This window comes from Pelodiscus sinensis, unplaced genomic scaffold (genome assembly GCF_049634645.1).
Source record: "Pelodiscus sinensis isolate JC-2024 unplaced genomic scaffold, ASM4963464v1 ctg86, whole genome shotgun sequence".
Taxonomy (NCBI): domain Eukaryota; kingdom Metazoa; phylum Chordata; order Testudines; family Trionychidae; genus Pelodiscus; species Pelodiscus sinensis.
In genome coordinates, this window is record NW_027465973.1 from 177158 (window position 1) to 194479 (window position 17322).

The window sequence follows — 17322 nt, forward strand, 5'->3', positions numbered from 1 at the left end:
TAACACACACAGTGGCTGCCTCCTCGGATTCCCTGTGGGGTCAGAGAGTGAGAGAGAGACAGTAACAGAGCCCTGGAGCCCTGGACCCAGCCCCTGGCTCTAACCACTAGGCCCCACTCCTCCCAGAGCTGGGGAGAGACTCCAGGAGTCCTGAGGCAGGTAGATGGGGGGGAGGGGCAGAACTGGGGTCTCACCTGCTCTGCCTCGATGCTGGTCCCTCCCCTGCAGAGACACAAAGCAGAATTGTCCACGAGTCGACCCGGGTCCCCTGTGTCAGCCCTGACCCTCCGCCCCACAGGGCAGCTGGGATAGGACCCCGCCCCCCCAACACACACTCTGTCAGGGGAGCCCCCATCCCTCTCGCTGCTGAGAGACAGTCTGAGCCCTGCCCCATACTGCATAGCGCCCCCTACAGACCCCTGTGCCCCATACTGACCCCCTCAGTCCCTCCCACAGACACCCCGCCCCCGCTACGGAGCCCCCCGCCCCACACTGTGCAGCACAGCGCCCCCTAGCCCTGCCCGAGGGCCATGGCACCAGCACTGAGAGCCAGGGGACAGCGCCCCCTGCTGAGTCCCCTGCCCCACCCCTGGGTTCCCGGCCTGTCTCCCCTCCAAGCCCTGCCCCTTCCCAGCCCTGCTTAGCAGCAGGTTTAACCCTTCCCTCGCTGGGGCACTCACGGGCTCGGGTGCGTCTGTGGCAGAGGAGGCTGGCGGCCCCCACGATCACCCCAGCCACGATGGGGCTGTTGAGATCTGTTCCCAATCCACCCCGGAAGCAGCAGGAGGCCGTGAGCGGCTGGTTCGTTACCTGCTGCCCCATCCAGGACTCAGGGACCCACAGCAATGGGGCTAGTGGGGGAGGGGCAGGAGCAGAGGGGATTTGGGGTAATACTGGTCAGACGACTACTGTCAATGGCAGGGGCTGTCCTGGAGGGACTGACTAGGGGGGATGTACCTCAGGCCCCATGTGCTCCTGGATCCCACAGCCCGGCCCCTCGGATCCTGCTCCTGTCCTGGGAATTCCTCGGCAGCTGCACCTCATCTCTGCATAGGAGTTCTCTGGGTGCTGGCTTTGTAGGGGAGCCTGGACTCCCCTGCCTTGGCCACAGTGCGGCTCCCGGAAAAAGCAAACCCCAGGCCTGTCACGAGCCTGCTGCATGTAAGGGGACAGGGGTAGCTCAGTGGTTTGAGCATTAACCTGCTTAAACCCAGGGTTGTGAGTTCAATCCTGGAGGGGGCCATTTGGGGCAAAAATCTGTCACAGGTGGTACTTGCTCCTGCTGTGAAGGTAGAGGACTGGACTCCATGACCTTTCAAGGCCCCTTCCAGCTCTAGGTGAGAGGCAGTCTCTATTCATTTCAAGCATGCAGGAATATTTGGACTAACAATGCTGATGAAGCATGAGATGCGAGACCATGTCAAGGGTGTAGCCTTGTAGTGGGACATCTGGTTCTGATCAGCAAAAATGACAGATACAGCTGTCAGCTACACCTGGAGCAGGATGGACCTCAGATAGGGGCATTGAGCATGTGGTGTATCCCACCCCACTGTGGCTGCTAGTATTAAAACAACCAGTCTTGCTTTGCTAGAAAGTGGGCTTAGTTGAAAGAACAATTGACAGGCAGGAGTGACCCCCCCAGGTCCTGCTCTAACTAAAAGTAAAATAGCTCCAGCCTGGCATCCTGAAAGGTGGGAATCAAAGGGTCTTTGTTGACCTCCTTCCTGGTACTGTAGGGATGTGTCAGTGAACAAGGCTTTATTATTTAGTAGATCTTCTATTAACCTCTTTTGCGTTGCTTTGCACTATATTAATTGCTTTAGAATCCATCGTACTTAAGGTTTACATTGTGCCGTAATGGTTTGTAAGGCTTGTAAAACTTAAACAACTGTAGTCACTGCTTACAGCTGGCAGTAAATTAGGAAAGTGGTTCAGTAGCGCTGGAGCGTCCTGGTTTCTCTCGGCTCTAAAATAAAGCGAACCCCACGACAATTGGCATCGCGAACAGGATCCAAGGGACCCAGACAGATGCAGGGGATTTGGGAACCATGCCACCTTCCAGGAGTGGCAGGGGAGGGAAGGATAAGGACCAAGGGATGATGCCGGGATGGTATTTGGTAATCCCTGCACTGTCCCTGTGCATTTTACAAGCCAAACTCAGCTGCTGGTCAGCTGGGATCACAATAAAACTCAAGTAATTTGGTAAAAAGTGGGGGAAATACGGATTGGCATTTGTAAAGCTTTAATGAATAGGAATCAAAGTGAAGGAGCTAGAATTTTGCAATGAATGTAAAATGTCTTAAACAGCATTCCACTACATTAGCTTCCTAAATACTTGAAAATGTGGATTTGCCCAAGAAAAGGAAGTAGGAGGTGTGGGGGCTAATTACGGAGCCCATCCTTCTGACTAAATTAGTACTGGACAAAACCCATGTCCGTGGAAAGGGGCCATTCAGCAGAGAAAGCAGGATCAGGCCCAGGCAGACAAGAAAGCAAACAGGCAAGAATTTGCTATGTCTAGACTGCCGGCTTCTTTTGGAAGAAGCTTTTCCAGAAGAGATCGTCTGAAAAACGTCTTTGGAAAGAGCGCCCACACTGCCAAAGCGCACTGGAAAAGCCATCTGCTCTTTCGACAGACAGCGTCCAGACTGAATGGACGCTTTCTTGCATTTCAGCTGTGATTATATGGATGGAGGCACCTGGACTTTTTCCTCTTTCCTCTTCTTTTGAAAGGACTGCCTCTTCCCTGTCCACACACGCCCTTTTCCCAAAGAGCTCTTTCGGAAAAACGCTTCTTAATGTAAGAACGTAAGAACGGCCGTACTGGGTCAGACCAAAGGTCCTTCTAGCCCAGTATCCTGTCTGCCGACAGTGGCCAGCACCAGGTGCCCCAGAGAGGGTGGACTGAAGACAATGATCAAGCGATTTGTCTCCTGCCATCCCTCTCCAGCCTCTGACAAACAGAGGCCAGGGACACCCTCTCTACCCCCTGGCTAATAGCCTTTTATGGACCTAACCTCCATGAAATTATCTAGCTTCTCTTTAAACTCTGTTCTAGTCCTAGCCTTCACAGCCTCCTCTGTCAAGGAGTTCCACAGGTTGACTACACGCTGTGTGAAGAAGAACTTTCTTTTATTAGTTTTAAACCTGCTCCCCATTAATTTCATTTGGTGTCCTCTAGTTCTTCTATTTAGGGAACTAATAAATAACTTTTCTTTATCCGCCCTCTCCACACCACTCATGATTTTATAGACCTCTATCATATCCCGCCCTGGTCTCCTCTTTTCTAAACTGAAAAGTCCCAGTCGCTTTAACCTCTCCTCATATGGGACCCATTCCAAACCCCTATCTTTTTTGAGGTGAGGAGACCACATCTGTACGCAGTATTCTTCCTCCTAGAATGAGGATTACCAGCACCAGAAAACCCCCTCTGTTCTTTCGATTGTCTTTCAAAGGAATGTGATTGCAGTGTGGACGTAACTCAAGCTTTTTTTTTTTGGAAAAACAATTTTTCTGAAAAAATTCTGTAGCGTAGACATACTGTGAGAGTTGGTAAGAGGTTCGGAGCCTGGAGGACATAGTGGCAGGAATAAGGGAAGACAGTAAGTACAGACATCAGAAATTTAAATTCTAAGAAAATTCCTTGGAATGCTGATATCTAAAGGAATGAAGTTTTCATTTGAACTGAAGGCCAAAGCAAGTGATTAAGGTAAAAAGAGAGCGAGAAGTTAATTCTGCGGAGTCTAGAAGGAATTGAGCAATTGTTGTAATATGCTAGAAAGAAACGTGTTATAGGAACAGAATCCTTTGTTTCTTTTCGGTCTGTCCGGAGGAAAGATGGGTTCTTTTTCTCAAGGAATGTCTGTAAAGAATCCAGGCAAAAAGAGAGTCTGATTTAAATAATTTAGCCATGGTCACTGTAATGGAATTTGCTGAAAGAGCATAAGGGAATGTAATTTTTGTATATCTATCAGGAAATAGCGTAAATATAAGTTAAAAGAGTGTGTGCATGTACATGTGTGTATATATTGTGTCAATATGTGAGGTTTCTAGGACCTAACCAGTGGTTTTGGATGTTTATGAAATTCTGTTTTATAGGTTTCAGGTAAATGAACTGGTTTTGTTGAGTTTTGAATAATGCCATTTCATTCGGAGTTGCAAACTTGACAAGACACTTTTGCCAGATATTGGTAATTAGTGTTGCTTGGCTTTTTGAATCTAGCATTTAACCTAGTTATGGCTGTGATAAGAGGCAGCCAGAATCAGAAAAATGGGGAAAAGACTAAAGGAAGAGATTCTGGATTTCTTGTTTTCGGCAAAATAGCAAACAGACAGGACTTTAAAGTGAACAGCAATCAGGACTTTAACATTTATTGTGTCTCTTTTAAGGCAGAGACGCTAAGTTGCTGATAATTTTGAATATCAGAGCGAGCCAAATAGTGTCTCTGGAAATACAAGTGGCAGCCCAAAAAGGATCTGCTTACATGCATAATACACCTATTTTTTAAAAACTTACCCAAATCTCCAGGATAAATTAAAGCCCATGCAAAGATTTCAGGAAGACATGGAACACACTGGCCCCAAAGATAATTTTTTTAAAGGCATGGTAAACATCCACTTGTAAGAAAATGTATGTGACTGTTATTGTTTAATCCTGGGAAAATTTAATGTTTATAAAGTAACCCTGTACTAATGTATAATGCATGTGGTTTGTTTTGGAAAAGGAAAACTCTTAAGTATGATGAAGTGGTAGTTGGAAATAAAACTTGGTCTACTTATAAAGCAAAAGTACAGGGAAGTATTGGGGTAGTTGCAGGCAAAGAGAAAAATCAGCAAGAATATCTCTAAAAGAAGAAGTATTTTAAGATATATGTGCCACCTCCACGGGGTAGAAATGTTTTCTTTTGTCTTTCAGAACATCAGAAAGAGCTGATACCAGCTGGAGAGCAATGAGAATAATATGGATTTATTGTCACGACAACATTGTTTCATGTGTTGTTGTGTCTTATGTGTTGTGTCTCATGTGTCGTGCTGTATGTTTGTTGTTTTGTGTCGTTTGTCTCAATGCTAGCATTATTGGGTATTGTCTTGGGAAAAGAGGAGGTACTGTAGTAAGCAGGAAAATCGATGACTCTCTAATCAGACCTCGTCCTCTCCCTACCCCTCCGTCTCCTGTCACCACCGAAAGAGCAAGGATCAGGCGGTGGCATGGTTGTTGGGGCAAACTTGCTGGGTTTGGCAAGCTGAAACTATGTAAGTAAAACAGAAGTTGGAGCCGGTAGGTGCAAAAAGAAACTGTGTAGCAAGTAAAGAAAGTGGTGCAGGCACAGGAAAGTTAAATTCCTGTGAATGGTAACAGCTTAGTATGGGAATGGTTTAAGCGAATGTTTCTCAACCTTTTTTTTTAATAAAGTACCCCTTTAAAAAAAAAAAAGATAAGTACCCCCTTTAACTAAATTTTGTAAGTACCTACAGTTGTTTTCAGACACACAATTTTTTTCCCCACCATTGCAACACATTTGTTTAAACAACTTAATCATAGCCGGGCGGGTGATGACATTTTTGGGTGTAAAAAGTACAAAAATAATAAAGCTCTGTAAACTTAAAACAAACATTCAGTTTTCTCCACGTTTCAGTTGTGTGGACGTATACCCGCCCCCAGACTTCTCTCCAGTACCCCTGAGGGTACTCATACCCCTGGTTGAGAAACACTGGTTTAAGCTAGTAAAGGTAATCGTTTAAAGACTAGGCAGGTAAGCAAAGTGGTGTGGAATATGAATAACTGATAAATCACAGGTGGGAGGTGTCCCGTTCCTAAAGCACACGCAGGTACAATAAGGGGAAACAACTCATGTCCTTTCTGTTGTAACCCCAGGATGGGCTAGTAAACAGGTGATGTACCTGAATCTCGAGGCTAATGCCTGGAGACTGGGGTCACCATCGCCAAGGGTGTGGGGCACACCTATTAGGTCTTAAATCTCTTGCAACAATTAATTTTTGTGTCCGGGTGTATTGGAAACCCTGAGAATAGTTCTGTCTTTTCTCTGCAGATGCTGCTAATCCTGCGCCCATGGATGGCGGAAGCGTTTGAAGGTCAACGTGTCATTATTTAAACAAGAAGAAATGTAAAAACAATTGCTGCTCTGCATCTGAGATTGGCTTGACCTGTCCTCCCACAGCTCCAACACCGTCTGGGGCAAGAACCACGTCCCTGCATTATCAGCCATCTACTGACCGGGTGATTGGACCTCCGACTGTAACTCTGGAGTTACAGGCTGCATTTGGGGCCACCCGGAGCAGAGCTTGTCAGCATCGATTTGGGAATGCGAAATGAGGGCATCCACGTCCCTGGCGGAGCCGGTAACCTTACCTTGGAATTCAGCCTTTCAGTCTGAAATAGCAAGAACCCGACATTACGGGCAGAAGATACCAAATCTGTCACCGAAGTAGTAATTGTAATTGGTCCGGGACTGTATATGGGACTTATAAATATTTGGAGATAAATGGATTGCAGCTTAAATTCATGATTATAATCACAGGTGTTAATGGCTTACTTGATGGTAACAAAAAGCCAGAGAGGGTATTGCATTTGGGAACGAGCACGGGGCGGGGGGGGGGGGGGGGATCTATAGCCACTACTGGGCAAAGCAAATTGGGTGGACATGGGGACATGGATGGGATTGGCATGGGGGACACACAGTGCGATATTATCTCTCCATCGGACCCACTAACCAGTGGAAGTGCCCTCTCTCCTGGGTCATGCCAGGCCTGAGGAGTTTGTACTATCTTCACCAGGGGTAGCCTCTTCACCAGGAAATGGGGGTGCTCCAGATGCGCCTGCAAACCTTGAAAACCTGCCTATTGACGTGGGGATGGCTGTTGCCTGGGTTAATATGCAAACTTTTGCAAATAACCAATATAAAGGACATGCTGGATGGGTGCAGCGTGGGCACCATGTGATCCTGCCCCCGAGGTGTACACAACGGAAGCCCTTGTTTATTAATATTATTTCCTCGAGCGCCTGCGGGTGATCAGGCTACATTCCTGCCTGTTTACCAGCATGTCTCTGTCCCCATGATTGTAATGAGTCGTATTGGGACATGCCAGGTGGCTTCTACCATCGGGTGTCTTATTAGATCACCACAGTGAGGAACACATGAATGGTTTGTAAACCAGACACCCACTCTTGGCCCCAAGCGGGGTGCTGTTTGCAATGAAATAGGCCAATTGAAGCAGGCCATGAGCACATATGGTGTAGCCTTGCCCAAGGAAAGACAGGTATCTGTGACCATTATACACCAGGGCTGTCTATACACTGGCACCCTTTTCCGGAAAAGGGATGCTAATGAGACACTTCGGAATTGCAAATGCCGCGGGGGATTTAAATATCCCCCGCGGCATTTGCATGAACATGGCTGCCGCTTTTTTCCGGCTCGGGGTTTTGCCGGAGAAAAGCGCCAGTCTAGACGGGATCTTGCGGAAAATAAACCCTTTTGAAAGTAGGAATAAGGGATCTTCCAGAAAAGGGTTTATTTTCCGCAAGATCCCGTCTAGACTGGCGCTTTTCTCTGGCAAAACCCCGAGCCGGAAAAAAGCGGCAGCCATGTTCATGCAAATGCCGCGGAGGATATTTAAATCCCCCACGGCATTTGCAATTCCGAAGTGTCTCCGAAAAGGGTGCCAATGTAGACACAGCCCATTAGAAGCAGCTGATATAGAATAGGTAGCAGGGCGATATTGGGGCGATATATTTGCAGGATATTTACTCACAGCTAATGCGCTTTTAAGTGTTTTGATCCGCCCTATAGTATTGCGATGTATACTGATGCTTTTAGGACTGGCTCTGTGTCTCTGTACGCAGCAAGTGGTTTCTCGTGGGGCTCGTATTAAAGAGCAGTTCCGTTGGCACATTCCTGACCACATGTTTTATCGCTGCAGACTCGTCTTGGTCGGGGGGGGGGGGGGGGGGAGCCTGGACTACCCCGCCTGGACAATAACTGGGGCGGTCTGCCTTGCCCACAGTGCGGCTCGCTAAAAAAGCAAACCCCAGGCCTGTCTCTAGCCTGGTGTGTGTAAACACGCAGGCAAGGTCGGGGAGGCAGGAATGTTTGGAATAACAATGCCGACGAAGCGTGGGATGCGAGACCACGCCAAGAACACACCGCAAGCAACCTTGTACTGGGACTTCTGGTTCTGATCAGCAAAAACGACAGATGCAGCCGTTCAGCTGTCAGCTACGCCCAGAGCAGCAGCATCCTGAGCAGGAGAGATCCCAGATAGGGGCACCGGGCATGTGACGTAGCCTACCCAACACGTGATCAATTGGTCGATAGTATTAGAACGACCGAGTCTCGCTTTGCTATAAAATGGGCTGAGTCAGAACAATCGACAGGCGGGAATGGGCAGAGTGACCCCCCCCAGGTTCTGCTCGATGTAACTAGAAGTAAATAGACCCTTCCCACCAGCGGCCCCAATGTCTGGTGTCCCGACAGGTGGGACACAAAGGGTCTACAGCCTCCTGCCTAGTACTGTAGGTGGCATATGGGTGATGTGTCAGTGAACTAGGCTCTATGATTGTATTATAGTAGATCTTCTATGAACTGCTTTTGTGTTGCTTTGCGCTGTATTAATTGCTTTAGAATTTATCGTATTTAAGGTTTACATTGTGTCGTAATGGTTTGTAAGGCTTGTAAAACTTAACCAACTATAGCAACTACATAAAGTTGGCAGTAAGTAGGAAAGTGGTTCAGTAGCCCTGGAGTGTCCTGGTTTCCCTTGGATCTAAAATAAATCGAACCACACAACAGCCTTCGCGATTGTCGAACCACACCACAGCCTTTGTGATTGTCGAACCACACCACAGCCTTCGCGATTGTCGAACCACACCACAGCCTTTGTGACTGTCGGGAGAACCGTGCCCTGCTGAAGCGAGCAGCAGCGGAAGATGTACTGCGCTGCAGTTCCAACGGCCATCGTTAGGCTCCAGAGTCAACAGCGTGTGACTCTGAAGCGGTGGAGTCACGTGTTAGCTCTATGTCTGTCTGGGTTGGAAGGTCGCAGGGTTAACGCCGTGCTGGGCAGCCCCCTGTGGAAGGGATCCCTGCTCCTGAGCCCTTCCCCCAGGCTCTCTGCCGACTCAGGCAGACAGGCGGGATTCATGGGGCTGTTATCCCCGGCTCCCCATCCCCCGCACCTTTCTCCCAGAGCTGTGCCCCATGGGTTGCTTTGTGGTGGGCAGCACAGCTCCCCGGTCATTGGGGGGGCAGCCAAGCAGGGGCTGTGCGCTGGGGGGTGGGGCTCTCTCAAGCCCTGACCCACCAAGCTGATCTGGCACCTCTCCAGTGACCGCCCCCCCCCCAGCATATGAAATGAATCCAGGCAGGTTTCACCCCAAATGGAATATTTGTTATGTTCATAAGCACACGGGGAAAAGGCAATACACTGTGTTTATTGAGAACACAGCAGAGAAGCAGTAAGCATCTGCATGCGCGCGCACACACACACACACACACACACACACACACAGAAAGACAAAGGCAGACCCTGCAGATGGTGCATAATTCACACACACACACACACACACACACACACACACACAGAGGCAGGACCTGCAGCTGGTGCGTAGCTCCCAGTCCATGGTGGCTCAGGTCAGTCTCATGGGCCAGGCCAGGCTGGCTGAGCAGGGAGTCGGGGTTCCTCTGAGACGCCCCCGAGGCTTGGCTTGCAGGGCTGAACCCACAGTCCCATGCCCAGAGCGCTGGGCCCGGCAGAGGGGGCACTTAGCCAGGGAGCAGGATACATCACTGGGGTGGGGGGTGGGGTTCTCAGTGCAGGGGGCAGCAGAAGGTTCGGGGCTGAGGGAGGGGGCAGCCTGGCCCCCAGGTGAGCAGCGGAGCAGGGGGCCCGGGGGGGCAATTCCCTGCTCTGGGGATGCACAGAGGAGTCAGGGTCCAGGGATGGCTCAGCTGGCACCACCCCCAGCACTGAAACCCCGTCCCCCCCCGTCCCCAGGAATGGCAGTGACAACGGATGCTGAGTCGAGATGGGGAGTGATCCCTGAGTCACTGTTCCAGCCCCTCCCCGCTTCCTGACAGACGCTGGTTCTGTTCCCACAGGGGGAACCGACCTGACCGAGCCCGGACTGGCGCCGGCTCCTACCCACTGGGTTGACTCATATTTAGTTTGTGGTCCCCTCTGGCCCCTAGATCCCTTCCTGCAGCATCCTTCCTAGACAGTCACTTCCCATTGGGTGTGTGCGACACTGACTGTTCCTCCCTACGTGGAGGACTCTGCATTTCTCCTTATTGAACCTCAGCCTGTTTGCCTCAGACCATTTCTCCAGCTTGTCCAGAGCAGTCTGAATCAGGACCCCTCCTCCAAAGCACTGGCAACCCCTCCCAGCCTGGAATCATCTGCAGACTTAATAAGCGTCCTCTCTGTGCCAATAGCGAAATTGCGGATGAAGAACATTGAACAGAATCGCCCCCCAAAACAGACCCCTGCAGAGCCCCACTGGCTATGCTCTTCCAGCATGACTCTGAGCCACTGATAACTACTCTCTGAGAACGGTTATCCGGCCAGTCACGCGCCCTCCTTACAGTAGCCCCATCTAGGTTGTATTTCCCTCGTTTGTTGATAAGAAGGTCATGCGAGACCATGTCAAATGCCTTTCTAAGGTCTAGGTATCCCACATCCACCGCCTCTCACAAGGCTTGTCATCCTAGCAAAGAAAACTATGCAACTGGTCTGACATGATTTGTTCTTTACAAATCCATGTCGGCTGTTACCTCTCATCTTATTATCTTCCAGATGTTTGCAGATTAATTCCTTAATTACTTGCTCCATTATCTTCCCTGGCACAGATGTTAAACTGCCTGGTCTGTAGTTCCCTGGGTTGTTCCTATTTCCCGTTTCTAGCTGGGCACGATCTTTGCCCTTTTCCAGTCTTCTGGCACCTCTCCCGACTTCCATGACTTTTCAAAGATGATAGCGAAAGGCTCAGACACCTCCTCTAGCGGCGCCTGGAGTATTCTTGGATGTGTTTCACCAGGCCCTGGGGATTTGAAAGCATCTCATTTTTCTAAGGAATTTTTAACTTGTTCTTTTCCTATTTTAACTTCTGAACCTGCCCCGTTCCACCGGCATTCCCTATGTCAGGCATCCCGCCACCACCAGCCTTCTTGGTGAAACCCGGCACAAAGAAGTCATTAAGCACCTCTGCCATTTCCATGTTTTCTGTTATTGTTTCTCCCTCCTCACTGAGCAATGGGCCACCTGTCCTTGGTCTTCCTCTTGCTTCTAATCGATTTGTAGAATGTCTTCTTGTCACCTTTCCTGTCTCTAGCCAGAATGAGATCGTTTTGTGCCTCCGCCTTTCTAATCTGGCCCCTACACACGTGTGTTATTTGCTTCTATTCATCTGTGTTCTTTGTCCGAGTTTCCACTTTTTGTGGAACTCTTTTTGGATTTTTAGATCATTTGAGATCTTCTGGTTAAGGAGGGTGGTCTCTTGCCATACCTCCTAGCCAGTAATAATGTCCCTTTGAAAAACTGCCAACTCTCTTCAGTTGTTTTTCCTTTTAGTCTTGCTTAACCATGGGCCCTTATCTACCAGCTCTCTGAGTTTCCTGAAGGTTTCCTTCTCCCTCTAGGGCTGACTCCGGTTAAGTTTATAGCCACATCAGGGGTGGTGTCCTAGAGCAGGTGACACTCCCTTCTACACTACTCCCCCAGGGCTGGGCCCGGGGTGATATGGGCCCCTCTGACTCATCATCTGTCTCTGCCCCCAGGAGCTTGTATGTGGCCATGCAGAGAAGAGACTCTCCCAGTGCATGAGTCTCGCATGGTGCCACGGCTCATGTCACACGTGGTCAGGTTTGCCGAGTGAGCAGAGTCAAATCCTCCAGCACCAGGAAATGCTGCAGTTGCAATGTCTTGATCACCCTTAACTCTGCCCACCATCCTTTAATTGCATGAGCTATGTGCCTATATGGGTCATGCAATATTGTGGGTTTGTGGAGAGGGCAAAGTCAGTGCGAATTGCTTAAAGACAGGGCTACTGACAGCCCCAAACTGGGGGTCCTCCTCTATAAAGCATAAGAACATAAGAACGGCCAGACTGGGTCAGACCAAAGATCCATGCAGCCCAGTGTCCTATCTGCCCACAGTGGCCAGTGCCAGATGCCCCAGAGGGAGTGAACACAACTGATCCTTCTCCTGTCATCCATTTCCAGACAAACAGAGGCTAGGGTCACCATTGATTGACCTCATTGCCATGAATCTATCTAGCTCTTTTTTAAGGTAAAAAAGTCCTAGTCTTCACCACATCCCCTGGCGAGGAGTTCCACAGGTTGACTGAGCGCTGCGCAAAGAAAAACTTCTTTTGTTTGTTCTAAACCTGCTGCCTCTTCATTTCATCTGGTGACCCCTAGTTCTTATGTTATGAGAACAAGTAAATAACTTTTCCTTATTCGCTTTGTCCACACCACTCGTGATTGTATAGACCTCTCTCCTATCCCCCCTCAGTCTTCTCTTTTCGAAGCTGAAAAGTCCAAGTCTTTTAAATCTCTCTTCACATAGGACCCGTTCCAAGCCCCTCATCATTTTTGTGACCCTTTTCTGAACCTTTTCCAATGCCAAGAGGTCTGTTTTTGAGATGAGGCGCCCACGTCCATACGCAGGATTCAAGATGTGGGAGTACCTTGGTTTTATATAGAGGCAATGATTCTTAATGATTCCTAACATCCTGTTTGCTTTTTTGACGGCCGCTGCCCACTGAGTGGATGTTTTCAGAGAACCGTCCACGATGACTCCAAGATCTTTCTCTCTTGTTGCACAAGAACGTTCACAGCAAAGTTCTTCCAGCGTGGACTGGCAGCACCTGAGGTGCATTGTCAGTCAAGAGCTGCTCCTCACTTGGCCAGCCGCCCTTTCACACTAGGTGGGCGACGCCGGTGATCATCTCCCAGGAGCGAACATCTGACCTACAAGTACAGAGCCAAGACTCCTAACTTCAAGTCCAAAGCTGACAGATGCACATGAGCCGTGTACACAGAACCGGCGAATCGCGAGCTTCCGAGAGACGCCTCCCGCGACGCACTTAGCACAAGAGTCGGCGCAAGCGCGGAACGGGGGGTGCAACAACGGTTTGTGTGTTCCCATCACAACCCAGTGATGTCACAGGTCGCTGGCTGCTTGAACCCGGCATGTCACGGGGGAAGGGGATCTGCACGGAGCTAGCGACCAAACCCAGAGATCTCCTGGCTCCCGGCCCACCTGCCCCGAGTCTGCGGGGCACACAGAGCGAGAGCTCTCCTCACCCCCGCACAGAGACTCGGCGAAGCTACGAGCTACGTGACGCGGGGCCAGGCTGGCGGTCCCAGGGCTTCCTGGGTGTCACAGGGACTGCTGCTTATTTTGCCTCCAACAGATTTGGCCGGCAAATTAGAGACAAGAAGTGTGGGATGCAGGAAGGAATGAGCCATCCCCGGCTTCCTGGAGGTGCAGCCACCAGCCGAGTTCCTCATTCGGGGCTCAGTGGAGCCGGGCACCAGGGCGTTGGTGGCAGCGCTGAGGGGACCCTCACTGGTCATCATGGCATCTGCTCTCAGCATCCTCTTCCTCGGTGAGTACTGGAGATACCCAGAGTGTGTGCCCATGGGGGGGGTCTGAGACCAGGGCGTGTGCCCATGGAGGGGGGGAGGGAATCTGAGACCAGGGCGTGTGCCCATGGGGGGGGGATCTGAGACCAGGGCGTGTGCCCATGGGGGGGTCTGAGACCAGGGCATGTGCCCATGGGGGGGCCTGAGACCAGGGCGTGTGCCCATGGAGGGGGGGAGGGAATCTGAGACCAGGGCGTGTGCCCATGGGGGGGGGGATCTGAGACCAGGGCGTGTGCCCATGGGGGGGGGATCTGAGACCAGGGCGTGTGCCCATGGGGGGTCTGAGACCAGGGCGTGTGCCCATGGGGGGGTCTGAGACCAGGGCATGTGCCCATGGGGGAGTCTGAGACCAGGGTGTGTGCCCATGGGGGGGTCTGAGACCAGGGCATGTGCCCATGGGGGGGTCTGAGACCAGGGCATGTGCCCATGGGGAGGTCTGAGACCAGGGCATGTGCCCATGGGGGGGTCTGAGACCAGGGCGTGTGCCCATGGGGGGGTCTGAGACCAGGGCATGTGCCCATGGGGAGGTCTGAGACCAGGGCATGTGCCCATGGGGGGGGGGGTCTGAGACCAGGGTGTAGGGCAGGGGTAGACAAGACCTGGGTGAGATGCCGAGGGCCGCACTCTGCCATGACCGTAGTGGCAGGTGCAGGTCTGGGATGGAGGTTGGATGCTAGAGGGAGGCGGGGGCAGGAGATTGGGGGCCCATGTGTGGGAAGGGGTGGGGGTGCAAGAGGGAGGGGCAGAGGGCTGGAGGGAGGGAAGGGCTGGGATTCCAGGAGCAGGCTCTGGCTGGGAGGCGTTTACCCGGGTGACTCCCGGCCAGCAGCCCAGCCGGTCCCTCAGGCTTCCTGCCTGCCCCACCCCGCTCAGAGCGGCCGGCTGCGGGGCCATGTGCTGCTCTGAGCACTGGAAGCGGCGGGGGGGGGGGGGGGAACCTCATGGGCTGCCTGTGCTGGGTCAGGGCAGCTTGCGAAGCCCGTCCCCCCTCTCCAGCTCGCAGCGTTCACACACCAAAGGGCCCTGGCGCGGGATCCACTTGCTCAGGGCTCTGGCCCCTAACGACCCGTCTCCTCCCCAGGCTGCTGGCTGGCGGGGCAGAGCGGGGCGCGGGGAGGTGAGTACCCCTGGGGCTGGGGAGACTTGATTGTGAAGGGGGGGAAGAGCTGAACCCTCCCCCAAACCTCAGTTCAATCTCCTTGTCAGGGCAGTCGGGGGTGACTCCGGTTTGACCCGGGGGCTGAGATCGGACCCAGCCCGCTGGGCCCCGTGGGGGCAGGGAGGTGTCTGTGACCCCGGCGCTACCCCTGGGCCTGGGTGCGAGGGGCCGGTCACAGACACACGGGAGGGGCTGGGCTCTCCCCAGCTCACTCCTATTTCTGTGTGAGCGCAGAGCCCCGAGTCTCCATCTCCGCCAGCCCCGGCGAGGTGATCGCCCCGGGGGGAGCCCTCACCATCCGCTGCTGCTGCCGGTTCGGGGGCCGTTTATTTCTGTATAAAGACGGAGCCGAATTCCGGGAGCTGTATCCCGCCGGGGACGGGGGCGAATTCACCATCCGCAGCGCCAGGCAGGAAGACGCAGGGAGCTACAGCTGCGAGTCCCGCGCCGGATGGTGGCTGTTCCAGTGGGCGTACGACTCCGACACCCTACACATCAGTGTGGCAGGTGAGGGGCCCGGCCCGGCGCCCCCACCCCGCACTGGGGGGGTCAAGGGGGCACTCGGGCCAGGTGCTGCCGTCAGCCCAGCAGGGGGCGGGCGCCGTGACCGTGCCGGGGTCTGTCTCACGGCCTGTCCCTTTCCCACTGCAGAGACCTACTACCCCAAACCCTCCATCTCCCTGCGCCCCAGCAGGCGGGTCGCCCTGGGGGGAGCCGTGAACATCTGGTGCTGGGGCGGGCCCCAGAACATGAGGTTCCTGCTGTCCAAAGAGGGGACCCTGCACGCGCTGCAGGAGGTGGAGCCCGCGAGGGACGTGGCCGGGTTTCCCATCCGCAACGTGAGCCGGCAGGACGCGGGGAGCTACCGCTGCTATTATCGCACCCCGTGGGACCCGGCCGTCCGGTCCCGGCCCAGCGACCCCGTGGAGCTGGTGGTAGCAGGTGAGGGGCCCGGCTCAGCATCCCCACCCCCGGCTGGGCCCTCAGGGGGTCGTGGTCCTGACGGGACGCTCAGAGGTGGGCTCTGTCCTTGCCCGGACAGGGAGCGGGCACCGAGCCGCTGGGGGGTCCCCAGACAAGCGGCCACAGCAGCCGCTGCAGATTCAGGGCTGAAGGAGGCGGGGATCCCTGCCCCGGGCGGAGCTGCAGGTCAGAGGGTCTTTCCCAAGGGGCTGCTCCCCCAGACTTGTCCTTTGGGGACACACAGGAGTCAGGTCCAGGGGCTGCCCAGCCATCCCCAGCCCTGAACACACTCCCCCCCCCCCCCCCGGGCAGTTATAGCTCCTGGAGGGCGAGGGGTGGGGTGGGAGAAGGATTCGTGTGTGGGGGGGGGGCAGGGGGTTGTTAGGGACTTAGGAAGCCCCCCCCATGCAGACAGTGGTCTACCCCAAGCCTGTCCCATTCAGCCCTGTCCCCACATCCCCCCATCCCCTTGTGTCCCTGCAGCCCCTGTCCCCAGACTCAATGCTGTCACCCCACACTCTGCATTCAGAACCCCAGTGTGTGACCCCCCCAGCAGCCCTGTGGGCCCCTCCCTGTCCCAGCCTGGCTCCATGGGCAGGTGCTGTCAGGGTGCTACTTTGCACTTGTGCTTCCCTGCAGCCCAGGGCAGGCCTGGAAATCCCCCCCCCCCCCAATACAGAAGTGCTGCAGTTCCGCCTCTCGCCACCAGAGGGCGTGGAAAGGCCGCGGAGCTGCCGGCTGCTCTGGTGCCATAGCGGCCTCTGGCGGGGGAAGGCGGAACTGCAGCGCCGCTGAGGCAACGTGTCTTTTCTGCGGAGTAAAACCAGAGTCCTAGAATCCCAGGGCGGGCAGAGACCTCAGGAGTCACCGAGTCCAGCCCCCTGCCCAAGGCAGGACCAACCCCGACTCAATCAGCCCAGCCAAGGCTTCCTCAAGCCGGGACTTAAACACCTCTAGGGATGGAGATTCCACCCCTCCCTGGGGAACCCGTCCCAGTGCTTCCCCACCCTCCTAGGGAAAGAGTTTTTCCTAATGTCCAACCTAGACCTCCCCCACTGCAACTGGAGCCCATTGCTCCTTGTTCTGCCATCTGCCCCCACTGAGAACAGCCTCTCTCCAGCCTCTTCCATAGCAGTTCCTTCAGTTCCCCAACTCCCCCCAATTCTTCTCTTCTGCAGACTAAACAAACCCAGATCCCTCAGCCTCTCCTCGCAGGTCATGCGCTCATCATTTCGGTCACCTTCTGCTGGACTCTCTCCAATGTGTCCCCATCCTTTCCATAGTGGGGATCCCAGAACTGGATGCAAGACTCCAAGGCTGCGTCTAGACTGGCAAGCGCAAAAACTTGCCAGCTGTCTACACTGGCCGCTTGATTTTGCGCAAAAGCACTGACGTTCTATTGGCCGAAATCAGTGCTTCTTGCGCAAATGCTTTGACGTTCCCGTTCGGGCAAAAGCCCTTTTCCGGAAATGTTTTTGCGCAAGAGGGCCAGTGGAGACAGCTAAAACGTGTTTTGCGCAAACAAGCCCCGATGGCGAA

The 17322-nt window shown here is 53.2% G+C and overlaps 1 protein-coding gene across 1 annotated transcript; it reads left to right on the forward strand.

Moving 5' to 3' along the window:
- The first annotated feature begins 12590 nt into the window (after positions 1-12590).
- LOC142825588 (leukocyte immunoglobulin-like receptor subfamily B member 2) lies at positions 12591-17322 on the forward strand. The gene is made up of 4 exons (XM_075917497.1): positions 12591-13624; positions 14743-14778; positions 15055-15327; positions 15472-17322. The coding sequence occupies exons 1-4, from the start codon at positions 13594-13596 to the stop codon at positions 16065-16067; spliced, it is 936 nt and encodes a 311-aa protein (XP_075773612.1). The 5' UTR covers positions 12591-13593; the 3' UTR covers positions 16068-17322.

Excerpts from the sequence above, each read along its gene's own strand:
- LOC142825588 (XM_075917497.1), top strand. The coding sequence starts at position 13,594 with ATGGCATCTGCTCTCAGCATCCTCTTCCTCG. Across the intron at positions 14,779-15,054 it reads GCAGAGCGGGGCGCGGGGAG|AGCCCCGAGTCTCCATCTCC; the intron begins GTGAGTACCCCT and ends GTGTGAGCGCAG. Across the intron at positions 15,328-15,471 it reads CCTACACATCAGTGTGGCAG|AGACCTACTACCCCAAACCC; the intron begins GTGAGGGGCCCG and ends TTCCCACTGCAG.